Source organism: Oncorhynchus kisutch, linkage group LG20 (assembly GCF_002021735.2).
Source record: "Oncorhynchus kisutch isolate 150728-3 linkage group LG20, Okis_V2, whole genome shotgun sequence".
NCBI lineage: Eukaryota > Metazoa > Chordata > Actinopteri > Salmoniformes > Salmonidae > Oncorhynchus > Oncorhynchus kisutch.
Genome location: NC_034193.2, coordinates 1,262,797 through 1,289,432, shown reverse-complemented (window position 1 = coordinate 1,289,432; position 26,636 = coordinate 1,262,797). Strand labels below are relative to the sequence as shown.

Sequence of the window (26,636 nt, the reverse complement as noted above, 5' to 3'; positions counted from 1 at the left end):
GAGGGAGGTCAATGTGATCTTGGGGAACTTCAATCCTGTAGAGAGTTTTTGGTACCCTACCCCCAGATTTTTGCTCTGACATGCAGTGTGAACTGTGGGACCTTATATAGACAGGTGTCTTTCCAAATCATTTCCAGTCATTTGAATTTACCACAGATGGACTTCAATCAAGTGGTAGAAACATGTCAAGGATGATAGAGAATTTCAATAAGCATTTTTCTTCAGCTTGCCATGCTTTCCACCTGGCTACCCCTACCCCGGTCAACTGCCCTGCACCCACACAGCAACTTACCCAAGCCTCCCCCATTTCTCCTTCACCCAAATCCAGTTGGCTGATGTTCTGAAAGAGCTGCAAAATCTGGACCCCTACAAAATCAGCCGGGCTAGATAATCTGGACCCTCTCTAAAAATGTAGATGCAACCCCTATTACTAGCCTGTTCAACATCTCTTTCGTGTCGTCTGAGATGCCCAAAGATTGAAAAGCTGCCGCGGTCATCCCCCTCTTCAAAGGGGGTGACACTCTAGACCCAAACTGCTACAGACCTATAACCATCTAAAGTCTTCGAAAGCCAAGTGAACAAACAGGTCACCGACCATTTAGAATCCCACTGTACCTTTTCCGCTATGCAATCTGGTTTCAGAGCTGGTCATGGGTGCACCTCAGCCACGCTCAAGGTTCTAAACGACATCATAACCGCCATCGATAAGAGACATTACTGTGCAGCCGTATTCATCGACCTGGCCATGGCTTTCGACTCTGTCAAGCACCGCATTCTTATCGGCAGAATCAACAGCCTTGGTGTCTCAAATGACTGCCTCCCCTGGTTCACCAACTACCTCTAGAGTTAAGTATGTCAAATAGGAGGGCCTGTTGTCCGGACCCCTGGCAGTCTCTATTGGGGTGCCACAGGGTTAAATTCTCAGGCAGACTCATTTCTCTGTATACATCAATGATGTCACTCTTGCTGCTGGTGATTCCATGATCCACCTCCACGCAGACAACAGAATTCTGTATACTTCTGGCCCTTCTTTGGACACTGTTATTAACTAACCTCCAGATGAGCTTCAATGCCATACAACTCTCCTTCCGTGGTCTGCACCTGCTCTTAAATACAAGTAAAACTAAATGCATGCTCTTCAATCGATTGCTACCTGCCCGCCCGTCGAGCATCACTACTCTGGACGGTTCTGACATAGGTATTTGTAGTTGTCCACATATTCTAGGTGTCTGGTTAGACTGTAAACTCTCCTTCCAGACTCACATTAAGCATCTCCAATCCAAAATTAAATCTAGAATCAGCTCCTTATTTCGCAACAAAGCATCCTTCACTTATGCTGCCAAACATACCCTTGTAAAACTGACTATCCTACAGATCCTTGAATTCAGCGATGTCATTTACAAAATAGCCTCCACTCTACTCAGCGCCATCCGTTTTGTCACCAAAGCCCCATATACAGTGGGGAGAACAAGTATTTGATGACCTGCAAAATCGGCAGGTTTTCCTACTTACAAAGCATGTAGAGGTCTGTAATGTTTTATCATATGTACACTTCAACTGTGAGAGACGGAATCTAAAACAAAGATCCAGAAAATCACATTGTATGATTTAATTAATTAATTTGCGGGAGAAGGTTTGTAGCTTGTCAGGAGCGAGGCGTTGGTGTCTGCGACGTGGATGACTTTCCCTTTCTGAATCTGTGATTGTTTGGAGTCCCTTCCACATGCGTCTCGTGTCTGAGCTGTTGAATTGTGACTCCAAATTGTCCCTGTACTGTCGTTTTGCCCCCGATGGCCTTACAGAGGTCATAGCTGGTCTGTTTGTACACGTCCATGTTCCCAGTCACCTTGCTGTGGATAAATGTGGTGGTTCTCGCATTCAGCTTCGCACAAATGCTGCCATCTATCCACGGTTTTTGGTTTGGATAAGTTCTTATCATCACAGTAGGTACATCTTCTATGCACTTCCTGGTGAACCCAGACACAGTCCGTGTATATGTCGATACTATTCCCAGAGGCCACCTGGAACATTTCTCAGTCCTAGTGATCAAAACAGTCTTGGAGCTCAGATTGGTCAGACCAACATTGAACAGTCCTTACCACGGGTGTATCGGCACCTAAGCATCGTATTGTGAGGTCCCTGGCAATTTCCAACCCTAGACAATATATCTGAAGAAAGCCATGATTCTGTATAACAGAGTATGTTACGGTCCCTGATGTCTCTCTGGAAGGAGATCCTCGCCCTGAGCTCATCTACTTTATTGTCCAGGGACTGAACGTTAGCGAGTAATATACTCCGACGTGGTGGATGGCTTGCTCGCTGCCTGAGCCTGACTACAAACTAATTTCTCATCTCCGGCGTCGACTTTATGGCACCTGGGATGAACGGGGCTGCTTCAGGAAGTCCAAACAAAGGATCCAGTTCAGGGAGGTCACATTTCTGGTGAGTGACCGCCAATCTAATGTCCAAAAGTTATTTATAGCGAGTGACCGCCAATCTAATGTCAAAGTTATTTATAGCGAGTGACCGCCAATCTAATGTCCAAAAGTTATTTATAGCGAGTGACCGCCAATGTCCGAAAGTTATTTATAGCGAGTGACCGCCAATCTAATGTCAAAGTTATTTATAGCGAGTGACCGCCAATCTAATGTCAAAGTTATTTATAGCGAGTGACCGCCAATCTAATGTCAAAGTTATTTATAGCGAGTGACCGCCAATCGAATGTCCAAAAGTTATTTATAGCGAGTGACCGCCAATGTCCGAAAGTTATTTATAGCGAGTGACCGCCAATGTCCGAAAGTTATTTATAGCGAGTGACCGCCAATCTAATGTCAAAGTTATTTATAGCGAGTGACCGCCAATCTAATGTGCAAAAGTTATTTATAGCGAGTGACCGCCAATCGAATGTGCAAAAGTTATTTATAGCGAGTGACCGCCAATCGAATGTCCAAAAGTTATTTATAGCGAGTGACCGCCAATCTAAAGTCAAAGTTATTTATAGCGAGTGCCCGCCAATCTAAAGTCAAAGTTATTTATAGCGAGTGCCCGCCAATCTATAGTCAAAGTTATTTATAGCGAGTGACCGCCAATCTAATGTCAGTTATTTATAGCGAGTGACCGCCAATCTAATGTCCAAAAGTTATTTATAGCGAGTGACCGCCAATCTAATGTCCAAAAGTTATTTATAGCGAGTGACCGCCAATCTAATGTCAGTTATTTATAGCGAGGTACCGCCAATCTAATGTCAGTTATTTATAGCGAGTGACCGCCAATCTAATGTCCAAGTTATTTCCGGCTGTAGGTAATAATACTAGAAACGTTCCGAGTACATAATGTAAGAAATAACACACACAAAAAAACATTCTGCAAAGTTGGATAGGAGCTAGAAAACAGGGCAATCGTGTCCGTAAGCGCCATCTTGTCACTTCTCTCTCCCTCCTTGACTGCTCCTCTTCTCTCCAGAGAGAAGAGCAGTCGATGAGGGAGAGACGAGAGAGGACAACTTGCACCAAAAAGGTAAATTAGCTTTTAATATCCAATGGAAGAAAAAGAATAATAAATCCTCTCCTCTTTTCAAAACACCTACCCCAGAATCATCCCAGACCTGTTGGTTAAACACACCACTAACTACTCATAGTCAGAGGAGTGAGGCACCATGGCACTGGAAAGTCTTAGTTTGAACAGAACTAGAGCTTCAGCTACGAGCCTAAGTGATATATCAATGCTTTTACAGAAGGAGCAGAGGACACCATACAACTAGCTTGTATTTGAATGGAGGATACCTCATCTCCTTTCTGAAGCCTACAGTAACTAGGTCATTGTTAAAAGACCCAGTATATCTCTATAGAAACAAGTGATCTTGTGACTTCCCCCTTGACAAAAAAAGCATTATTAAGGCTCAGTATGACTCAGAGCAGAGCTCTACGAGTCCACGGAATACGCAATGCTGTGAATATCCAGGATAGGGCACGGATTCATAAGGCAGTTGTGATCTGGGGTCAGCTTTTGCCTTCTGATCATAATGAATAGGATTAAAATGGACAACAGGGGACCTGATCTGAGATCAGTGGCTCTGCAGTCCAATCCCAGGCTTTACTCTGGTGGTTGAGCAGACTAATCGGAGTCTGGTGATCTCTCTGTTGAAGACTCACGGTCATGGGGTGAGAGGTACCAGAAAGAGGGGGGGAGGTGGAGTTGGTTCACAGCAGATAGGCCTGGGAGAGGTCAGAAGAGCCAGAAAGATACACCAGTGAGAGGAAGGAGGTGCCATCAATTTATATGGTGTAGTGGTGGCCTGGGAGAGGTCGTGGCTTGGGAGAGGTCAGAACTAAACACAACTTCCTCCAAAACAGACAGCTCAGTTTGGTAGTTACTATTTTACTCAGGCCCTTCAGGCTGGGCTCAGTCTAGTAACTGAGAAAAAGCCCTGTGCTTCGTATTCTTGGCCAGACAGACACCCAGCAGGCAAGCTGTGGTTAACACTCACACCCACCTAATCAACTATGCTGTAACTCACAGCTCCTCCGTCCGTCTCATGCTGGCTTGTCTATCAGTTAAAACCAGGGTTCAAACACATTTTGAAAGATGGAATTTAATGACTTTTCCATTAATTATACATGACTTTTAACTAAATTTCCATGACCAACAATTGTGAACATTCAATTGCCAAAACAAACTGTTAGGTTCACATTGGGTAGAGATCAATAGAAAAATAGGAAATTACTATGAAATAATACAATATTGACTTATTTTTCAACATCTCATCTCTACTCAGGCAGTAACAGCCAGACAACGTTGTCCTCCTCGTACTGTACTGTCTGTGGCCCTCTGTCTGTGGCTAGTCTGCCTAAGTATGCTGCAGAGCTGACTGACTAAATCATTGTACTTGTTTATCAAAGTAGATAAGGTATACTTCCACAAACTGTCTCTATCCCTCTCTCTTGTTGTGTTGCGTACATTCCTCTCATTAAGGTAAATGCACTTTGTTTCTAAACTAAATTAGCAGGTGTAAAAGTGTATCCATCTCTGGCCAAACCAGAAAGAACAGTCACAATGGATTATGGTCATTGTAGTTAATTACCACGTTTCTGCCTGAATGAGGTTGAATATTATTTTACTTAATGAAAACTACAACTCCCTTCAGCCCAGCGTCCCACATGGTTCACAAATCAGGTCAAGAACGAACGGTCAACTAGTTGTTTAATAACCAGGGAGAAAAAAATACATTTTGGTTAATCGCTCAGCACAAGATTAAACAGACCAGTCAACACACACACACACACAGCCTTTTCATGAGCCTCTGACCTACTCTGTTCCCATTTGGAAAGACATGATTGAGGTTTTAGTGAACTACCACTTGGCATCCACACCAGACCACAGCCACATCACAAGTAAATCCAGACTTCAAGTAGTCTAAACTAGTCTGTATAGCACTGATGATGTGGCACAGATGAGACCTTCTATAGTAACAGGCTGCACTAGTCTATAGTCCTCTAAACTAGTCTATATAGCACTGATGATGTGGCACAGAAGAGACCTTCTATAGTAACAGGCTGCACTAGTCTATAGTCTTCTAAACTAGTCTATATAGCACTGATGATGTGGCACAGAAGAGACCTTCTATATTAACACACCGGCTAGCCTCTCTGCCATACGGGCGGCAGGTAGCCTAGTGGTTAGAGCGTTGGGGCGGCAGGTGGCCTAGTGGTTAGAATGTAGGGGCGGCAGGTAGCCTAGTGGTTAGAGCGTTGGGGCGGCAGGTGGCCTAGTGGTTAGAGCGTTGGGGCGGCAGGTGGCCTAGTGGTTAGAGTGTTGGGCTCGAATTCCCGAACTGACAAGGTAAAAATTGTCATTGTAAATAAGAATTTGTTCTTAACTGACTTGCCTAGTTAAATACAAGGTTAAATAAAAAATACAGACTGGAAAGACTGTACCATCAGGCCTGTTATCAATCCATGTTTCTTTATAGAGAATTCTGCAGAAGCAACTTTCCCTTATGTTACGTATGATGTGACCGAAGTAGCCAAGCCGACGGGCCGTGCACCTAGGGGCAAGACGACGGGCCGTGCACCTAGGGGCAAGACGACGGGCCGTGCACCTAGGGGCAAGACGACGGGCCGTGCACCTAGGGGCAAGACGACGGGCCGTGCACCTAGGGGCAAGACGACGGGCCGTGCACCTAGGGGCAAGACGACGGGCCGTGCACCTAGGGGCAAGACGACGGGCCGTGCACCTAGGGGCAAGCCGACGGGCCGTGCACCTAGGGGCAAGCCGAAACAGATGTTTCCCCACAAATGTTTTCCTCGATCAGCTTAATCCTGTGATGAACGATCAGCATTCTTATACTCCTGAGTTGGTCTAATCTCCTTACCGGAAAAATCTACAAAGTAGACCATGTGGCTTACCGGACCCCAGTTAAGTAATGACCAGTGGTATAATGAATAACAGCAAACATCCCATTAAGCCATTATACTACTGGTATCCATGTGCATTAGAGCCAATGTCTCTATATTAGGCTAGTATACTGCAGTAGGGATTTTCCACATCTACAGTAGTGTATTTCACTTATTATTCATTGACAGAAACCTACTTTTAAAAAGTCATACAACAACAAAAAAACAGTCTGCAACAGCTGTAACGTGAATGACAGTTTTAATCACACAAAAAGTATCTTGTGTCATACGAGTTGTGTTGTGGCCAGCTCTGGTCTGGGTCGTTAGCTTCGTAGTGCCCTGGACCAAAGCTACGCTGTGGCTTGCTACTGGACCTACCTGTAGCTCTGCTCCTTGTACTCGACAGTCCATGTACTTCTCCCAGGCAAAGGCCAGGTTAGCCAGGTGTGGATTGGCCATGTCCCCGGACTGTAGGTCTACTCCAGGCAGCAGAACAAGGTGCGGTTGGGGACAGTGACTGACTCACTCCTCATCGGAGGAAGTCAAATGCTAACCAGGCCCAGGGGCAGCTCAGTTTATCCTAGTGAGTCACACATAATCCATGATGTCTGGCTGTAGCTAGATCAGATTGGTTGAAACTGTCAGTGTTGCTTCTGTTTGTTGGTTCCTGCAGAAAACATCATAATAAAACAAGTGTTGACACTTTTGCAAACATCATCATCTTGTTGGGTGTCTGTACAGAAAGAAAAAAAACACTGTACTTGGTCATCTGCTAGCTAGCTACATGTTTAAAGGAATATGTTGTCAATAAATGACTTTTTTTTAAATAATGTCCACTCTTCTCACATCATAACTAACTTATTAAACATAGCAGGCGTTAAAGAAATGACTGAAACTAGATCCCCTACATACTGGTCTTGAGAAGAAAATGAACTGTTGGGGGAGATTCTCTTCTTCAACCACTCAACCAATCCAGTAAATGTAGAAGAGTTGAGGGGGAATGTCCACTTGTTAAACAGATACCTTAACACATTGTTATGTCTCTGTGTCCAGTATGAAATAAGTTAGTTTTGGGAGCCAATGCTAACCAGCGATAGCGCAATGACTAAGTCTTTGGGTATTTGCTAGCATGCTAGTAGATACACATAGACTTCCATTCATTGCGATAACGCCATTTAGCATTGGCTCCCAAAACAACCTCTTAACTTATTTCATACTGGACACAGAAAATGGTATCCACGAGTTCATCTGACTCTGTGGAAGTAGATAAATGGCCACATTGCCAATTTGCAAAAATCTCAAAAGTATCCCTTTAACGTCCAAAAGTGAAAGTCGCATCGCAGGCTCTCTTGGGGACTCGGCAAAGGCTACTGACGTGTTCAACACATCTGTGAACTCGGGAAAATACGAGGTCAAATCATAACGTAAGCGAACTTCAGGTCGAAAAGTCAGAGCCCTAGAATGAAGGCCCATTCAAATCGATCGCCCCCCCGGGTTCCCAGTTGCTTTGAACGCACTGAAAGTCGGAGTTCTCTCAGTTCCCAGTTGTTTTGAATGCAGCATACATCACAACCGACTGCATGGTAACCGCTGGCTAGTAGCTGTCAATAGTTGCTAGCCTTAGATAGCATATTAGCGACATAGCTAGCTACGCTAACTTATTGTGTCCGGCGCAAGCAGCAAATGGCACATTTCAAAATTAAAATCCTGGCCAGTGCTTACTGTTTGAAAATGATATGGCTAGATAGTAGAATTGCGGGCTCCGGTGTTGGGAAAAAAGCCACAAGGACTCATTTGCCCGTAATAGACTGTCTCAGCTGTGTAGCTACTGCATTTGCTAGCTAGAGCTGTCAAACTGAAACGTCCCGCATTTCCAACGACGCGTCTGCAGAACGAAACGATACCAAACCGTCCTAAAAAACCTTTAGAAAGCTTCAAACGATCACTCTTTCACTTTTACAAGCGGCTGAAAATGGCAAGTCACGTTATCTAGTTATTCTCACATACCCGTTCGTTCCCAGGAGAGTATCCAGGATGCTTTCCAAGCGGTAAACTATCCACCGTATCATACCGAATAGACAAACCGAGGACGACAAAACCGCCACGGACCTGTGGGCTAGTCGCCATTGGATGAAAAAAAAGAGGCTTAACACCCGCCCCCTATCAATCAATCATGTTCTGTACGGACACGCTCTGACAGACCTGTCAATCATCTGACGTCATCAGCGTGTCCCCTCTGTGGGCGGGCTCTCTCTCTCTCTTACAGCACAGTGGCTGTTACAAAGGGGCACACGATGAGCAGACCATTTTCACGGGATGCAAGAGAGAGAACATTTGAATGTTTTTGAAGCAGTTTTATACGAGACAGGAATTTGCCCTGAATTCACCGAAAAATCAAATTTCCTACTACAAACACACGGTGCAATGGAGCCTTTTTTTAAATATACTGAGTTAGCTTTAGTATAGGCCTTTACAATGATGTTGGTTTTTCTTGTGCTGAGAAAAAAAACAGGATGCCTGGCAAGGATGTGGGCGGAGGCAAGCACCAGCCAGCGAGATCCTATTGGCACGTTCTTGCATTATTTTTTATATTGCCATTAGGGAACGCCTACACTGGGAAGTGCGTGTGTGCAGTAACTCAACTTGCCCTGTCACTCCTGATCAACGCTTTTTTTTTTTACTTTGGCAAAGAGTAAAGTCCACAACACGCAGTGCACTCTGTTACAGATTCTAGTTTAGTAAACAGAACATTGTATGGAGATCAAACGTTTCATAGATGAGAAAATTTGCAGAATCTCGGCCAAAATCCATCTTTCTCCCAGTCTTCTCCCACTGCAGGCCACAGGGCTTCCTCTCAGCACCATCAAATCAAATGATATTGCCCGCATACACATATTTAACAGATGTTATTGGTCCATACACATATTTAGCAGATGTTATTGGTCCATACACATATTTAACAGATGTTATTGGTCCATACACATATTTAGCAGATGTTATTGGTCCATACACATATTTAACAGATGTTATTGGTCCATACACATATTTAGCAGATGTTATTGGTCCATACACATATTTAACAGATGTTATTGGTCCATACACATATTTAGCAGATGTGATTGGTCCATACACATATTTAACAGATGTTATTGGTCCATATTTAACAGATGTTATTGGTCCATATTTAACAGATGTTATTGGTCCATACACATATTTAGCAGATGTTATTGGTCCATACACATATTTAACAGATGTTATTGGTCCATACACATATTTAACAGATGTTATTGGTCCATACACATATTTAACAGATGTTATTGGTCCATATTTAACAGATGTTATTGGTCCATATTTAACAGATGTTATTGGTCCATACACATATTTAGCAGATGTTATTGGTCCATACACATATTTAGCAGATGTTATTGCTGGTGTAGCAAAATGCTTGTGTTTCTAGCTCCAATAGTGCAGTAATATCTAATAATACACAACAATCTAAAAGTCAAAGAAACATAGAAATAAGAAACTTAGAAATATTAGGAAGAGCAATGTCAGAGTCCAGAGTACACATTATAGAGTCCGGATACACATTATAGAGTCCGGATACACATTATGGAGTCCGGATACACATTATGGAGTCCGGATACACATTATGGAGTCCGGAGTACACATTATGGAGTCCGGATACACATTATGGAGTCCGGAGTACACATTATGGAGTCCGGATACACATTATGGAGTCCGGATACACATTATGGAGTCCGGATACACATTATGGAGTCCGGAGTACACATTATGGAGTCCGGATACACATTATGGAGTCCGGAGTACACATTATGGAGTCCGGATACACATTATGGAGTCCGGATACACATTATGGAGTCCGGATACACATTATGGAGTCCGGAGTACACATTATGGAGTCCGGAGTACACATTATGGAGTCCGGATACACATTATGGAGTCCGGAGTACACATTATGGAGTCCGGATACACATTATGGAGTCCGGAGTACACATTATGGAGTCCGGATACACATTATGGAGTCCGGAGTACACATTATGGAGTCCGGATACACATTATGGAGTCCGGAGTACACATTATGGAGTCCGGATACACATTATGGAGTCCGGAGTACACATTATGGAGTCCGGAGTACACATTATGGAGTCCGGATACACATTATGGAGTCCGGAGTACACATTATGGAGTCCGGATACACATTATGGAGTCCGGAGTACACATTATGGAGTCCGGATACACATTATGGAGTCCGGAGTACACATTATGGAGTCCGGATACACATTATGGAGTCCGGAGTACACATTATGGAGTCCGGAGTACACATTATAGAGTCCGGAGTACACATTATAGAGTCCGGAGTACACATTATGGAGTCCGGAGTACACATTATGGAGTCCAGAGTACACATTATAGAGTCCGGAGTACACATTATGGAGTCCGGAGAACACATTATAGAGTCCGGAGTACACATTATAGAGTCCGGAGTACACATTATAGAGTCCGGAGTACACATTATGGAGTCCGGAGTACACATTATAGAGTCCAGAGTACACATTATAGAGTCCAGAGTACACATTATAGAGTCCGGAGTACACATTATAGAGTCCGGAGTACACATTATAGAGTCCAGAGTACACATTATAGAGTCCAGAGTACACATTATAGAGTCCAGAGTACACATTATAGAGTCCAGAGTACACATTATAGAGTCCAGAGTACACATTATAGAGTCCGGAGTACACATTATAGAGTCCGGAGTACACATTATAGAGTCCGGAGTACACATTATGGAGTCCGGAGTACACATTATAGAGTCCGGAGTACACATTATGGAGTCCGGAGTACACATTATAGAGTCTGGAGTACACATTATAGAGTCCGGAGTACACATTATAGAGTCCGGAGTACACATTATAGAGTCCGGAGTACACATTATGGAGTCCGGAGTACACATTATAGAGTCCGGAGTACACATTATGGAGTCCGGAGTACACATTATAGAGTCTGGAGTACACATTATAGAGTCCGGAGTACACATTATGGAGTCCGGAGTACACATTATGGAGTCCGGAGTACACATTATGGAGTCCGGAGTACACATTATAGAGTCCGGAGTACACATTATAGAGTCCGGAGTACACATTATAGAGTCCGGAGTACACATTATAGAGTCCGGAGTACACATTATAGAGTCCGGAGTACACATTATAGAGTCCGGAGTACACATTATGGAGTCCGGAGTACACATTATAGAGTCCAGAGTACACATTATGGAGTCCGGAGTACACATTATAGAGTCCGGAGTACACATTATGGAGTCCGGAGTACACATTATAGAGTCCAGAGTACACATTATGGAGTCCGGAGTACACATTATAGAGTCCAGAGTACACATTATGGAGTCCGGAGTACACATTATAGAGTCCAGAGTACACATTATAGAGTCCGGAGTACACATTATAGAGTCCGGAGTACACATTATAGAGTCCGGAGTACACATTATAGAGTCCGGAGTACACATTATAGAGTCCGGAGTACACATTATAGAGTCCGGAGTACACATTATAGAGTCCGGAGTACACATTATAGAGTCCGGAGTACACATTACAGAGTAAATTGTTCTCCAGACTCTGACATTGCTCTTCCTAATATATTCATATTTCTTAATTCAATTTTTCTTATTTCAATGTTTATATATATATATATATATATATACACACACACACTACCATTTTTGAAAGAAAGGCACATTTTTTGTCCATTAAAATCACATCAAATTGATCAGAAATACAGTGTAGACATTGTTAATGTTGTAAATGACTATTGTAGCTGAAAAAGGTGGATTTTTTAATGGAATATCTACATAGGCGTACAGAGGCCCATTATCAGCAACCATCACTCCTGTGTTCCAATGGAAAGTTGTGTTAGCTAATCCACGTTTATAATTTTAAAAGGCTAATTTATAATTAAAAAACCCTTTTGCAATTATGTTAGCTCTGCTGAAAACTGTTGTTCTGATTAAAGAAGCAATAAAACTGGCCTAATTGAGTATTTGAACCCTCAGCATTTGTGGGTTCGATTACAGGCTCAAAATGGCCAGAAACAAATAACTTTCTTCTGCAACTCATCAGTCTATTCTTGTTCTGAGAAATTAAGGCTAATCTATGTGAGAAATTGCCAAGAAACTGAAGATCAGGTAGAACACTGTGTACTACTCCCTTCACAGAACAGAGCAAACTGGCACTAACCAGAATAGAAAGAGGAGTGGGAGGCCCCGGTGCAGAGCTGAGCAAGAGGACAAGTACATTGGCGTGTCTAGTTTGAGAAACAGACGCCTCACAAGTCCTCAACTGGCAGCTTCATTAAATAGTACCTGCAAAACATCTCGATGTCACCAGTGAAGAGGAGACTCCGGGATGCTGGCTTTCTAGGCAGAGTCCCTCTGTCCAGTCTCAACGTCACCAGTGAAGAGGAGACTCCGGGATGCTGGCCTTCTAGGCAGAGTTCCTCTGTCCAGTCTCAACGTCAACAGTGAAGAGGAGACTCCGGGATGCTGGCCTTCTAGGCAGAGTTCCTCTGTCCAGTCTCAACGTCAACAGTGAAGAGGAGACTCTGGGATGCTGGCCTTCTAGGCAGAGTTCCTCTGTCCAGTCTCAACGTCAACAGTGAAGAGGTGACTCCGGGATGCTGGCCTTCTAGGCAGAGTTCCCCCTGTCCAGTCTCAACGTCAACAGTGAAGAGGTGACTCCAGGATGCTGGCCTTCTAGGCAGAGTTCCTCTGTCCAGTCTCAACGTCAACAGTGAAGAGGTGACTCCAGGATGCTGGCCTTCTAGGCAGAGTTCCCCCTGTCCAGTCTCAACGTCAACAGTGGAGAGGCGACTCCAGGATGCTGGCCTTCTAGGCAGAGTTCCTCTGTCCAGTCTCAACGTCAACAGTGAAGAGGAGACTCCGGGATGCTGGCCTTCTAGGCAGAGTTCCTCTGTCCAGTCTCAACGTCAACAGTGAAGAGGCGACTCCGGGATGCTGGTCTTCTAGGCAGAGTTCCTCTGTCCAGTCTCAACGTCAACAGTGAAGAGGCGACTCCGGGATGCTGGTCTTCTAGGCAGAGTTCCTGTGTCCAGTCTCAACGTCAACAGTGAAGAGGTGACTCCAGGATGCTGGCCTTCTAGGCAGAGTTCCTCTGTCCAGTCTCAACGTCAACAGTGAAGAGGCGACTCCGGGATGCTGGTCTTCTAGGCAGAGTTCCTCTGTCCAGTCTCAACGTCAACAGTGAAGAGGCGACTCCGGGATGCTGGTCTTCTAGGCAGAGTTCCTCTGTCCAGTCTCAACGTCAACAGTGAAGAGGCGACTCCGGGATGCTGGCCTTCTAGGCAGAGTTCCTCTGTCCAGTCTCAACGTCAACAGTCTGAGATATGGCTTTTTCTTTGCAATTCCGTCACCCATTGACTTTTCCCACATTTTGTTACAACCCGAATTGAAAATGGGTTGAATTGAGATTTTGTGCCACTGGCCTAGGAGTTAAGAAGTAAAACTGTGCTTAACAAGTCACATAATACACTGCCTGGACTCACTCTGTGTGCAATAATAGGGTTTAACATGACTTTGGAATGACTACCTCATCTCTGTACCCCACACATACTATTATCTGTAAGGTCTCTCAGTCGAGCAGTGAATTTCAAACACAGATTCAACCACAAAGACCAGGGAGGTTTTCCAGGGCCTCGCAAAGAAGGGCACCTATTGGTAGATGGGTAAAAAACAAGCAGACATTGAATATCCCTTTGAGCATGTTGAAATTATTAATTACACTTCAGATGGTGTATAAATGCATCCAGTCACTACAAAGATACAGGCGTCCTTCCTAACTCAGTTGCCGGAGAGGAAGGAAACCGTTCAGGGATTTCACCATGAGGCCAATGGTGACTTTAAAACAGTTACAGAGTTTAATGATTGTGATAAGAGAGAACTGAGGATGGATCAACAACATTGTAGTTACTCCACAATACTAACCTAATTGACAGAGTGAAAAGAAGGAAGCCTGTACAGAATACAAATATTCCAAAACATGCATCCTGTTTGCAACAAGGCACTAAAGTAACACTGCAAAAAATGTGACAAAGCTATTCACTTTTTGTCCTGAATACAAAGTATTATGTTTGAGGTAAATCCAATACAACACATTGCTGAGTACCACTCTTCATATTTTCAAGCATAGTGGTGGCTGCATCATGTTATGGGTATGCTTGTAATCATTATGGACTGGGGAGTTTTTCAGGATAAAAAAGAAACTGAATGGAGCTAAACACAGGCAACATCCTAGAGGAAAACCTGGTTCAGTCTTCTTTCCATCAGACACTGAGATTAATTCACCTTTCAGCAGGACAAAAAGCTAAAACAGAATGCCAAATATACACTGGAGTTGCTTACCAGGAAGACAGTGGATGTTCCTGAGTGGCAGAGTTACAGTTTTCACTCAAATCTACTTGAAAATCTATGGCAAGACCTGAAAAGGGTTGTCTAGCAATGATCAACAACCAATTTGACAGAGCATGAAGATGTTGCACAATACAGGTGTGGAACTCTCTAAGAGCCATACCCAAAAAGACTCACAGCTAAAATCGCTGCCGAAGGTGCTTCTATAAAGTATAGTCTCAATGGTGTAAATACTTATGTAAATGAAATATTTATGTATTTCATAATTTGCAAAATTGACTGAAAGCATGTTTTGCCTTTGTTATTATGGGGAATTGTGTGGAAATGGGTGAGAGAAAAAATATTGAATCAATATTGAATTCAAGCTGTAACACAACAAAATGTGGAGTTCGTCAACAGGTATGAAATCTTTCTGAAGGTACTTTAGGTTACGTCCCAAACAGCGTCCTAGATGTCATCTTATTCCCTTAGTAGTGCACTCATTTTGACCAGGACCCATAGACCTCTAATTTAAAGTAGTTCACTAAACAGTGAATATGTGCTATTTGGGAGGCACTCTAAGGACAGGACGGGACGGACTCCGTATCAGTTGGAAATACCTGTGTTCCGTTTCGTCAACAACGAGATGACGGACTAACTGGTCTAATTGTTTGTTTCTAGGCGGCATCTAGGCTAAATGACGTTGTTGTTTCTGACGTAGGCCTATGTTATCGCATTTGAATTACCATAAATGCGTAGCCTACACTACACATAACGTGAATCATTTAAATGGCATCAACATTTCTATGTGAATAGACAATATCGATGAAGTGTCTATTGATATGAAGTTGGGATAGTTATCTTTCGAAAATGATATTATGTCAACCTTTGTAATATGAGTTCACTAACACTCGATAATATAACAACATTCACGTCGAATAATGAATCGCGTTGGAAACTAAGTCAACACCGTCATCTAGTGGTGTATTATAGCTGAACACACATTGACCCATTGTAATACATGATTGTATCCGGCTGACGCCAGGGGGCGCCATAACTCCACGTAGAAGAAGGAGCCCTTGAAGAAAGGAGCCCGTTTTGCTTCCACACCTCTGTGAAATGTAGATGTATGGAACCTTTTTGTATTTAAAAGTCTTTGTAAGTTATGTAGCTTTTTGTACCACCAAAACAAAAACATCTCACACATCTGTAAAAAAACAACAACATATTTTTATTAGATAGCTGCACAGGATGTACAGTAAACTCCTGTCTGCCACCCCAGCAGTGAATACAGTCGACTCTGTAACATACTTCAGTATGGTGTTTAAATGGAGGATGTGGGGGTGATCTGATACCACACATTTCACAGAGCAAGGAGGGGAGTCGTAACAAGCTAAGATTTATTTTGACCAACAGTTGCCTTGATAGAATAATACTAACACACACACAAAAAAAATGATTTTTCTTGAAATACTCTTAACAGCTCCATAGAACAATGTATTTATACTTCAAAGGTATTTATTTACAATTCTAAATAAAAGTTGTATGTGACTTTATAACAGGATTAAGATTTTAAAAACTGCCTGGGATAAAAAGATAAAATTGTTTCAGTGGCGGTGTTCAGAACAGCTAGTCTAGATATAAATATCATCTATAGAAAGGGCTCTAACCCTGGTAATTTGACTGATAATCTTTTGGCTACACTCGTAAAGGCTGCCAGCCCACCCCATTATGACATCATTGGCATGAATGGTGAGACCCGTTCTATGGTTTATATTTCTACGTTAGAGACTAGCAGCCTCTAACTCCCCAGGGCACCAGAGAGAAGACATTAGGCTATCTATCTATGGGTACGTTCTCGGCCCGACTACATCGTATTCTCTGTTGCATTGTGTCAACCAACGGTTGCATGCTACATCACGGACTGCGCGGCCAAACACCAGTTCGTTATATTACATCCGACCCCTGGTATATAAAGGGCTTTATAAAGTCAATGTTATTGATTGATTGGTTGGTTGATATATCAAATGATGTGCTTAGCAGATAAACTGTATGTTACCTAAACAGACATCCAGGTGTTGTGAGATCTGGCAGGCGTCTACAATGTAGTCAGCCTGGAATCAAGTCCAATTCCACTTGTCACATGCTTGGTAGACTAACAGGTGTAGACTAACAGTGAAACAGACTAACAGACTAACAGTTTCTTTTACGGTCCTTTTACAAAAATGCAGAGTTACAGATAAGATCAAATACACCTGATGTAGCCATTATTTCTGAGTGCCCTGTCTGTCTCATCACCTCAATACCTGCCCCCCTCCTTCTCCACTTCAAAACCTGCCCCGCCCCCTTCTCCACTTCAAAACCTGGCCCCACCCTTCTCCACTTCAAAACCTGGCCCCCCTCCCTCTCCACCTCAATACCTGCCCCCCTCCTTCTCCACCTCAATACCTGCCCCCCTCCTTCTCCACTTCAATACCTGCCCCCCTCCCTCTCCACTTCAATACCTGCCCCCCTCTCTCTCCACCTCAAAACCTGCCCCCCCTCGCTCTCCACACAGCTGACGCCCAGTGCATTGTTGGGACACAGACAGGAGCGACCTCTGGGTGTGGCCAAACATAGATGTGTGCATCCTCCGTTGTTCACAGCACAGTAGTTTTTACCTGGTGGAAAGAAAGAAAACAGACATTAGTTAACACGCAGTGTTAATACTGATCCTTCCCAATGTGAGCAGTTATCTGACCAAGATAGAGTAGTATGACCATGAAATTTAATACAATATGACCAAGATAATTAAAACAGTATATGACCAAGATAGATTAGTATGACCATGAAATTTAATACAATATGACCAAGATAATTAAAACAGTATATGACCAAGATAGAGTAGTATGACCATGAAATTTAATACAATATGACCAAGATAATTAAAACAGTATATGACCAAGATAGATTAGTATGACCATGAAATGTATATATGGGGCGGCAGAGTAGCCTAGTGGCTAGAGCGTTGGACTAGTAACCGGAAGGTTGCAAGTTCAAACCCCCGAGCTGACAAGGTACAAATCTGTCGTTCTGCCCCTGAACAGGCAGTTAACCCACTGTTCCTAGGCCGTCATTGAAAATAAGAATTTGTTCTTAACTGACTTGCCTAGTTAAATAATATGACTAAGATAATTAAAACAGTATATGACCAAGATAATTACAACAGTATATGACCAAGATAGATTAGTATGACCATGAAATTTAATACAATATTGACCAAGATAATTACAACAGTATATGAAAAAGACAATTACAACAGTATGACCAAGATAATGAAAACAGTATATGACCAAGATAATTACAACAGTACGACCAAGATAATGAAAACAGTATATGACCAAGATAATTACAACAGTACGACCAAGATAATGAAAACAGTATATGACCAAGATAATTACAACAGTACGACCAAGATAATGAAAACAGTATATGACCAAGATAATTACAACAGTACGACCAAGATAATGAAAACAGTATATTGCCAAGATAATTACAACAGTATATGACCAAGTGTGATAACATGCGTCTTGGTGAGAGGTGTAGGAGTCAGGCGCAGGAGAGAGTAGGGATGTCTGAGAAGCGTGTTTAATAATATAGTCCAGCAATACCAAAACGGCACAGACAAAAAAAAAAAACGACGCTCTCAAATAATCAGAAACTCGTGCAAACGCACGGAGGAACAAACACAGTTCCGACACTTTATATACACGTGCGTAATAGCGAAAAACAACAAACATCAAATACAATCGAGCGCAATGCACACAAGTCTAATCCTGCACGAATTACGGCAGGTAACAGGTGCCCTATATACCCACACAAGTCTAATCCTGCACGAATTACGGCAGGTAACAGGTGCCCTATATACCCACACAAGTCTAATCCTGCACGAATTACGGCAGGTAACAGGTGCCCTATATACCCACACAAGTCTAATCCTGCACGAATTACGGCAGGTAACAGGTGCCCTATATACCCACACAAGTCTAATCCTGCACGAATTACGGCAGGTAACAGGTGCCCTATATACCCACACAAGTCTAATCCTGCACGAATTACGGCAGGTAACAGGTGCCCTATATACCCACACAAGTCTAATCCTGCACGAATTACGGCAGGTAACAGGTGCCCTATATACCCACACAAGTCTAATCCTGCACGAATTACGGCAGGTAACAGGTGCCCTATATACCCACACAAGTCTAATCCTGCACGAATTACGGCAGGTAACAGGTGCCCTATATACCCACACAAGTCTAATCCTGCACGAATTACGGCAGGTAACAGGTGCCCTATATACCCACACAAGTCTAATCCTGCACGAATTACGGCAGGTAACAGGTGCCCTATATACCCACACAAATCTAATCCTGCACGAATTACGGCAGGTAACAGGTGCCCTATATACCAACAGAAATCAAAGCAATGAAAACCAGGTGTGAAAAGGAACACAGACAAAACAACCAGAAAAAGAAAAAGGGATCGGTAGCGGCTAGTAGACCGGCGACGCTGAGCGCCGAGCGCCGCCCGAACAGGGAGAGGAATTACCTTCGGTAGAAGTCGTGACACCAAGATAATTAAAACAGTATATGGCCCTGTCCGGGGGTGTCATCAGATGGGGCCACAGTGTCTCCTGACCCCTCCTGTCTCAGCCTCCAGTATTTATGCTGCAGTAGTTTGTGTCGGGGGGCTGGGGTCAGTTTGTTATATCTGGAGTACTTCTCCTGTCCTATTCGGTGTCCTGTGTGAATCTAAGTGTGCGTTCTCTAATTCTCTCCTTCTCTCTTTCTTTCTCTCTCTCGGAGGACCTGAGCCCTAGGACCATGCCCCAGGACTACCTGACATGATGACTCCTTGCTGTCCCCAGTCCAACTGGCCATGCTGCTGTTCCAGTTTCAACTGACCTGAGCCCTAGGACCATGCCCCAGGACTACCTGACATGATGACTCCTTGCTGTCCCCAGTCCACCTGGCCGTGCTGCTGCTCCAGATTCAACTGTTCTGCCTTATTATTATTGGAACATGCTGGTCATTTATGAACATTTGAACATCTTGGCCATGTACTGTTATAATCTCCACCCGGCACAGCCAGAAGAGGACTGGCCACCCCACATAGCCTGGTTCCTCTCTAGGTTTCTTCCTAGGTTTTGGCCTTTCTAGGGAGTTTTTCCGAGCCACCGTGCTTCTACACCTGCATTGCTTGCTGTTTGGGGTTTTAGGCTGGGTTTCTGTACAGCACTTTGAGATATCAGCTGATGTACGAAGGGCTATATAAATACATTTGATTTGATTTTAACAAGATAAATACAACAGTATATGACCAAGATAAATACAACAGTATATGACCAAGATAAATACAACAGTATATGACCAAGATAAATACAACAGTATATGACCAAGATAAATACAACAGTATATGACCAAGTTAATTAACAGTTGAGAACAAGTTCTCATTTACAACTGCGACCTGGCCAAGATAAAGCGTAGCAATTCGACACAAACAACAACACAGAGTTACACATGGAATAAACAAAACATACAGTCAATAATACAGTGGAACAAAAGAAAACAAAAAGTCTATATACAGTGAGTGAAAATGAGGTAAGTTAAGGCAATAAATAGGCCATGGTGGCGAAGTAATTACAATATAGCAATTAAACACTGGAATGGTAGATGTGCAGTAGATGAATGTGCAAGTAGAGAAACTGGGGTGCAAAGGAGCAAGATAAATAAATAAATACTGTATGGGGATGAGGTAGGTAGATAGATGGGCTATTTACAGATGGGCTATGTACAGGTGCAGTGATCTGTGAGCTGCTCTGACAGCTGGTGCGTAAAGCTAGTGAGGGAGATATGTGTCTCCAGCTTCAGTGATTTTTGCAGTTCTTTCCAGTCATTGGCAGCAGAGAACTGGAAGGAAAGACGACCAAACGAGGAATTGGCTTTGGGGATGACCAGTGAGATATACCTGCTGGAGCGCGTGCTATGGGTGGGTGCTGCTATGGTGACCAGTGAGCTGAGATAAGGCGGGGCTTTACCTAGCAGAGACTTGTAGATAACCTGTAGCCAGTGGGTTTGGCAACGAGTATGAAGCGAGGGCCAACCAACGAGGGTAGTATATGGGGCTTTGGTGACAAAACGGATGGCACTGTGATAGACTGCATCCAGTATGTTGAGTGTTGGAGGCTATTTTATAGATGACATCGCCGAAGTTGAGGATTGGTAGGATGGTCGAAGATAGATTAGTATGACCAAGATAATTAAAACTGCATGACCATGAAATCTAAAACAGCATGAACAAGATAACTCTATTTTTATTTATTTTTATTTTATTTCACCTTTATTTAACCAGGTAGGCTAGTTGAGAACACCTTTATTTAACCAGGTAGGCTAGTTGAGAACACCTTTATTTAACCAGGTAGGCTAGTTGAGAACACCTTTATTTAACCAGGTAGGCTAGTTGAGAACAAGTTCTCATTTGCAACTGCGACCTGGCCAAGATAAAGCATAGCAGTGTGAGCAGACAACACAGAGTTACACATGGAGTAAACAATTAACAAGTCAATAACACAGTAGAAAGAAAAAAAAGAGTCTATATACATTGTGTGCAAAAGGCATGAGGAGGTAGGCAATAAATAGGCCATAGAAGCAAATAATTACAATTTTGAGTGATAAATGATCAGATGATGATGTACAGGTAGAGATACTGGTGTGCAAAAGAGCAGAAAAGTGAATAAATAAAAACAGTATGGGGATGAGGTAGGTGAAAAAGGGTGGGCTATTTACCGATGGACTATGTACAGCTGCAGTGATCGGTTAGCTGCTCAGATAGCAGATGTTTGAAGTTGGTGAGGGAGGGTGTTGTTATCATGACCAGTGAACTGAGATAAGGCAGAGCTTTACCTAGCATAGACTTATAGATGACCTGGAGCCAGTATGTCCAAGATAATTAAGACATTATGACCAAGATAATTAAAACGGTATTCGACCAAGATAATTACAACTGTATTTCACCATGATAATTAAAACTGTATTTGACCAAGATAATTAAAACTGTATTAGACCATGATAATTAAAATAGTATGAGAAAGATAATTGAGTAAACCATAATAGTGTGTGTCTGTGTGTGTGTGTGTGACTCAGTGTGTGTGTGTGTCTGTGTGTGTGTGTGTGTATGTGTGTGTCTGTGTCTATGTGTGTGTCTCTGTGTATTTGTGTCTCTGTGTGTGTGTGTGTGTGTGTGTCTCTGTGTGTGTGCATGTGCCTCTGTGTGTGTGTGTGTCTCTGTGTATGTGTGTCTCTGTGTGTGTGTGTCTGCATGTGTCTTTGTGTGTGTGTCTGTGTGTGTGTGTCTCTGTGTGTGTGTGTGTGTCTCTGTGTGTGTGTGTGACTCTCTGTGTGTGTGTGTGTGTGCGTGTGACTCTGTGTGTGTGACTCTCTGTGTGTGTGTGTGTGTGCGTGTGACTCTCTCTGTGTGTGTGTGTGTCTCTGTGTGTGTATCTCTGTGTGGGTGTGCGTGTGACTCTGTGTGTGTGTGACTCTTTGTGTGTGTGTGTGTGCGTGTGACTCTCTCTGTGTGTGTGTGTGTGTGTGTGTGTGTGTGTGTGTGTGTGTGTGACTCTCTTTGTGTGACTCTGTCTGTGTGTGTGTGTGTGTGTGTGTCTGTGTGTGTACCCCAGGGGCTTGCTCTAAAACATTTCCTGAATTCCTTCATACCATCTATGACCCTGATAGTTAAACCTTACCAAGGTCACCTCTCCAAGGTGTGTGTGTGTGTACCTGAGGGGCACTGAGCGTATGCCGTGGTGATTCCGTATAGCCTGGTCTGTTTCTGAGGCAGGAACACGTCCGTCTCCGTCCCAGCTTGACGATCCACCATGATCACTGCATCCCTGAGACCAAAAACAATTACACATCAGACACTGAGCAGTCACCACACACACACACACACACACACACACACACACACACACACACACACACACACACACACACACACACACACACACACACACACACACACACACACACACACACACACACACAACGTTATGGGGACACACAAATCAATCACATTCAAAAAGACAGACAGACAGACAGACAGACAGACAGACACTGATCTGAACAAACCCTACATAAGGGCTCCATTTAGTTTTTTATGTTTCAAGAAGCGTGACACTCCTAAACATTCCAACATTCCTCGACTCCGAGAGTCAAGGTTTAGAGATGTATGTTGTTTCTACAAGCCCAAGTACCAGCCTATTGAAGGGCTAGCAGACGAGCCTACCTCCTCCAGTCAGTGTAGTAGATATTATGATAGTTATGTCTGGTCCAGTCTACCTCCTCCAGTCAGTGTAGTAGATATTATGATAGTTATGTCTGGTCCAGTCTACCTCCTCCAGTCAGTGTAGTAGATATTATGATAGTTATGTCTGGTCCAGTCTACCTCCTCCAGTCAGTGTAGTAGATATTATGATAGTTATGTCTGGTCCAGTCTACCTCCTCCAGTCAGTGTAGTAGATGTTCTTCCCATGGGAGGTGATTCCAAATGGGTACTGGATCGCCCCCATGGCCTTCCGCCTGTCTCCCTGCACTGGGTTCATACACTCGATCATGTGGGTTCCTGAAGGCAAGAGAATATATATTATATATCTAACTCTAACCCTGGGTTCATACACCCCCTCATGTTGTCCTGAGGACTAGATAATATATATTATATATCTAACTCTAACCCTGGGTTCATACACCCCCTCATGTTGTCCTGAGGACTAGATAATATATATTATATATCTAACTCTAACCCTGGGTTCATACACCCCCTCATGTTGTTTTTTATTTATTTATTTTTTATTTTACCTTTATTTAACCAGGTAGGCAAGTTGAGAACACCTTTATTTAACCAGGTAGGCAAGTTGAGAAGACCTTTATTTAACCAGGTAGGCTAGTTGAGAACACCTTTATTTAACCAGGTAGGCAAGTTGAGAACAAGTTCTCATTTACAATTGCGACCTGGCCAAGATAAAGCAAAGCAGTTCGACAGATAAAACGACACAGAGTTACACATGGAGTAAAAACAAACATACAGTCAATAATGCAGTATAAACAAGTCTATATACAATGTGAGCAAATGAGGTGAGAAGGGAGGTAAAGGCAAAAAAGGCCATGATGGCAAAGTAAGTACAATATAGCAAGTAAAATACTGGAATGGTAGTTTTGCAATGGAAGAATGTGCAAAGTAGAAATAAAAAATAATGGGGTGCAAAGCAGCAAAATAAATAAATAAATAAAAATTAAATACAGTTGGGAAAGAGGTAGTTGTTTGGGCTAAATTATAGGTGGGCTATATACAGGTGCAGTAATCTGTGAGCTGCTCCGGTCTCAGTCTCCTCACCTGGTTACCCTGTCCCATCCCCTCTCGCTCCGGTCTCAGCCTCCTCACCTGGTTACCCTGTCCCAACCCCTCTCGCTCCAGTCTCAGCCTCCTCACCTGGTTACCCTGTCCCATCCCCTCTCGCTCCGGCCTCAGTCTCCTCACCTGGTTACCCTGTCGCATCCCCTCTCGCTCCGGCCTCAGTCTCCTCACCTGGTTACCCTGTCTCAACCCCTCTCGCTCCAGCCTCAGTCTCCAGACCTGGTTACCCTGTCTCAACCCCTCTCGCTCCAGTCTCAACCTCCGCACCTGGTTTCCTGCAACCCACCCGAGCTTCCCCTGGCCTGCACTCCATCTTCCCCCTGTGTTTCAATAAATACCTTGGTTACTTCATCCTAGTCTCCTCGTCTGAGTCTGCTCTTGGGTTTCCCTGTTCCACTCCGCATAACAGTTTAACAAGTCACATAATAATTTGCATGGACTCACTCTGTGTGCAATAATATTGTTTAACATTATTTTTGAATGACTACCTTATCTCTGTACCCCACACAAACAAATGTCTTAAGGTCCCTCAGTCAAGCAGAGGTTTTCAACCACAAAGCCCAGGAAGGTTTTCCAATGCCTCACAAAGAAGGGCACCTATTGTTAGATTGGTAAAAAAAAAGCAAAAAGCAAAAATGGAAGATCCATTTGAGCATTGTGAAGTTATTAATTACACTTTGGATGGTGTATCAATACATTAAGTCACCACACAAATATAGATGTCCTTCCTAACTCAGTTGCCAGAGAGGAAAGAAACTGCTCAGGGATTTCACCATGAGGCCAGAGTTGAATGGCTGTGATAACATTGTAGTTACTCCATAATACTAAACTAAATGACAGAGTGAAAAGAAGGAAGCCTTTACAGAATAAAAATATTCTAAAACATGGAATTAAAGTAAAACTGCTAAAATGTCCACAAGTTTATTTCTTTGCCAGATTTTTGTAGCTTTACTTTAGTTGATGTCCACAGAAACTATTATTTTAGCAGGTGATATAAATCATTCATTCGATGAAATTGACAGACGCAGCAATAAAAATGTCAAATTCTCTAAAGAGGCTGAAAAATGTAATCTCTACAAATAAACTATAATTATTATTCCAAACTGCAAAAGAACCCCTTTTTTTCTCAAAGCAAGAAAAGATATTCAAGAATTAACAAACAAAAATTGTTCCAAAAATGCACTCAACAACATACTGGGTTCAAAGATCCATGATATAGTGATTTTGGATCATTCTCATGTTCATGCTTAATTACACCAATAGAAATACACTTAGCGACAGAATATGGAGAATGGACAGAGTGCATCTTAAACACCCAAACATGTATTAAAAATGTAAACCAAAAAATGAAGACTTTTACCATAACAAAAGTAGATAGAGGACAGAGAAAAGCCGACCCCCGACATAATTTGAGATGTGTTTAAGGTGTACATTACTGGAATGATAATCTCATAATCGCCCAAAAAATGTAATTACAATCTTAGAAAAAGACCATAAAAAATCTTATCAAGGCAAAGAGTAAAAAAAATATTTCTGCACTTAAGCAGGTATTTTACCTTAGAAGAAAGGTGTGTGAATACTTAGGTAAATTAGACATTTCTGTATTTCATATTCAATACATTTGCAAAAAAATCAAAAAACATGTTTTCACTTTATCATTATGGGGTGTTGTGTCTGATCTAATTAATCCATTTGGAATCCATTTACACCATTTTGAATTCAGGCTGTAACAACAAAAGGTGGAATAAGTTGTAGTGACTGTAGTAACACTGTACCTGCATCGGCCCAGCACAGCTGAGAGCTCTGCGGGTCGTAGGTGAGTCCGTTAGGTAGCCCCAGGTCATCCTTCACCAGAACTCTCCTGTTGGTCCCATCCATGGCAGAAGTCTCGATTTTAGGAGCATCACGGTTCCAGTCTGCCCAGTACATGTTGCTGGTGGAACGAACAGAGCAGTGAATATAATGTTCGGATGTGTTGTTGTCTCTGGGTCAGTTTAGGAGAACGGTTAGAGATTTTTACATTGATAAATGTGTTTGTTTTGTTTGATTGTTTATTGTGTATATAATATTTGCAATATTATTAAATTGTGTATAATTGTCTTTTCTGTATTGATCCCAAATGAGAGCTGGGTCTCGTTGTGTTTTGCCCAAATAAAAATATATTAATAATAATATCTTACTGACACAAAATGTTATAATGTTTCAACATTTCTTGGAATGTTGGTGTTGTAGCATATAAGCCTTCCTGTATAACAGGCCTAGCTATGTAAAGGAGTTAGCTCAGAATAGCAGCTAGGAGTTAGCTCAGAATAGCAGCTAGGAGTTAGCTCAGAATAGCAGCTAGGAGTTAGCTCAGA

At 42.8% G+C, this 26,636-nt stretch overlaps 2 protein-coding genes across 2 annotated transcripts in view; both read right to left on the bottom strand.

Moving 5' to 3' along the window:
• lyst (lysosomal trafficking regulator) overlaps positions 1-8,511 on the bottom strand; it is a 256,589-nt gene extending 248,078 nt beyond the window's left edge. The window contains 2 exon segments of the mRNA XM_031799602.1: positions 6,771-7,059; positions 8,400-8,511. Of these exon segments, the coding sequence (XP_031655462.1) occupies positions 6,771-6,851 (81 nt within the window). The 5' untranslated portion in view covers positions 6,852-7,059; positions 8,400-8,511.
• A 7,528-nt stretch (positions 8,512-16,039) lies between these two features.
• The window catches only part of nid1a (nidogen 1a), a 67,834-nt gene continuing 57,237 nt past the window's right edge, over positions 16,040-26,636 (bottom strand). Inside the window, exons 19-22 of the mRNA XM_031799061.1 lie at positions 26,055-26,212; positions 23,367-23,490; positions 22,647-22,759; positions 16,040-17,489 (exon numbers count right to left, since the gene is read on the bottom strand). Coding sequence (XP_031654921.1) covers positions 17,299-17,489; positions 22,647-22,759; positions 23,367-23,490; positions 26,055-26,212 — 586 coding nt within the window. The 3' untranslated portion in view covers positions 16,040-17,298. The remainder of the gene's footprint in view (positions 17,490-22,646; positions 22,760-23,366; positions 23,491-26,054; positions 26,213-26,636) is intronic.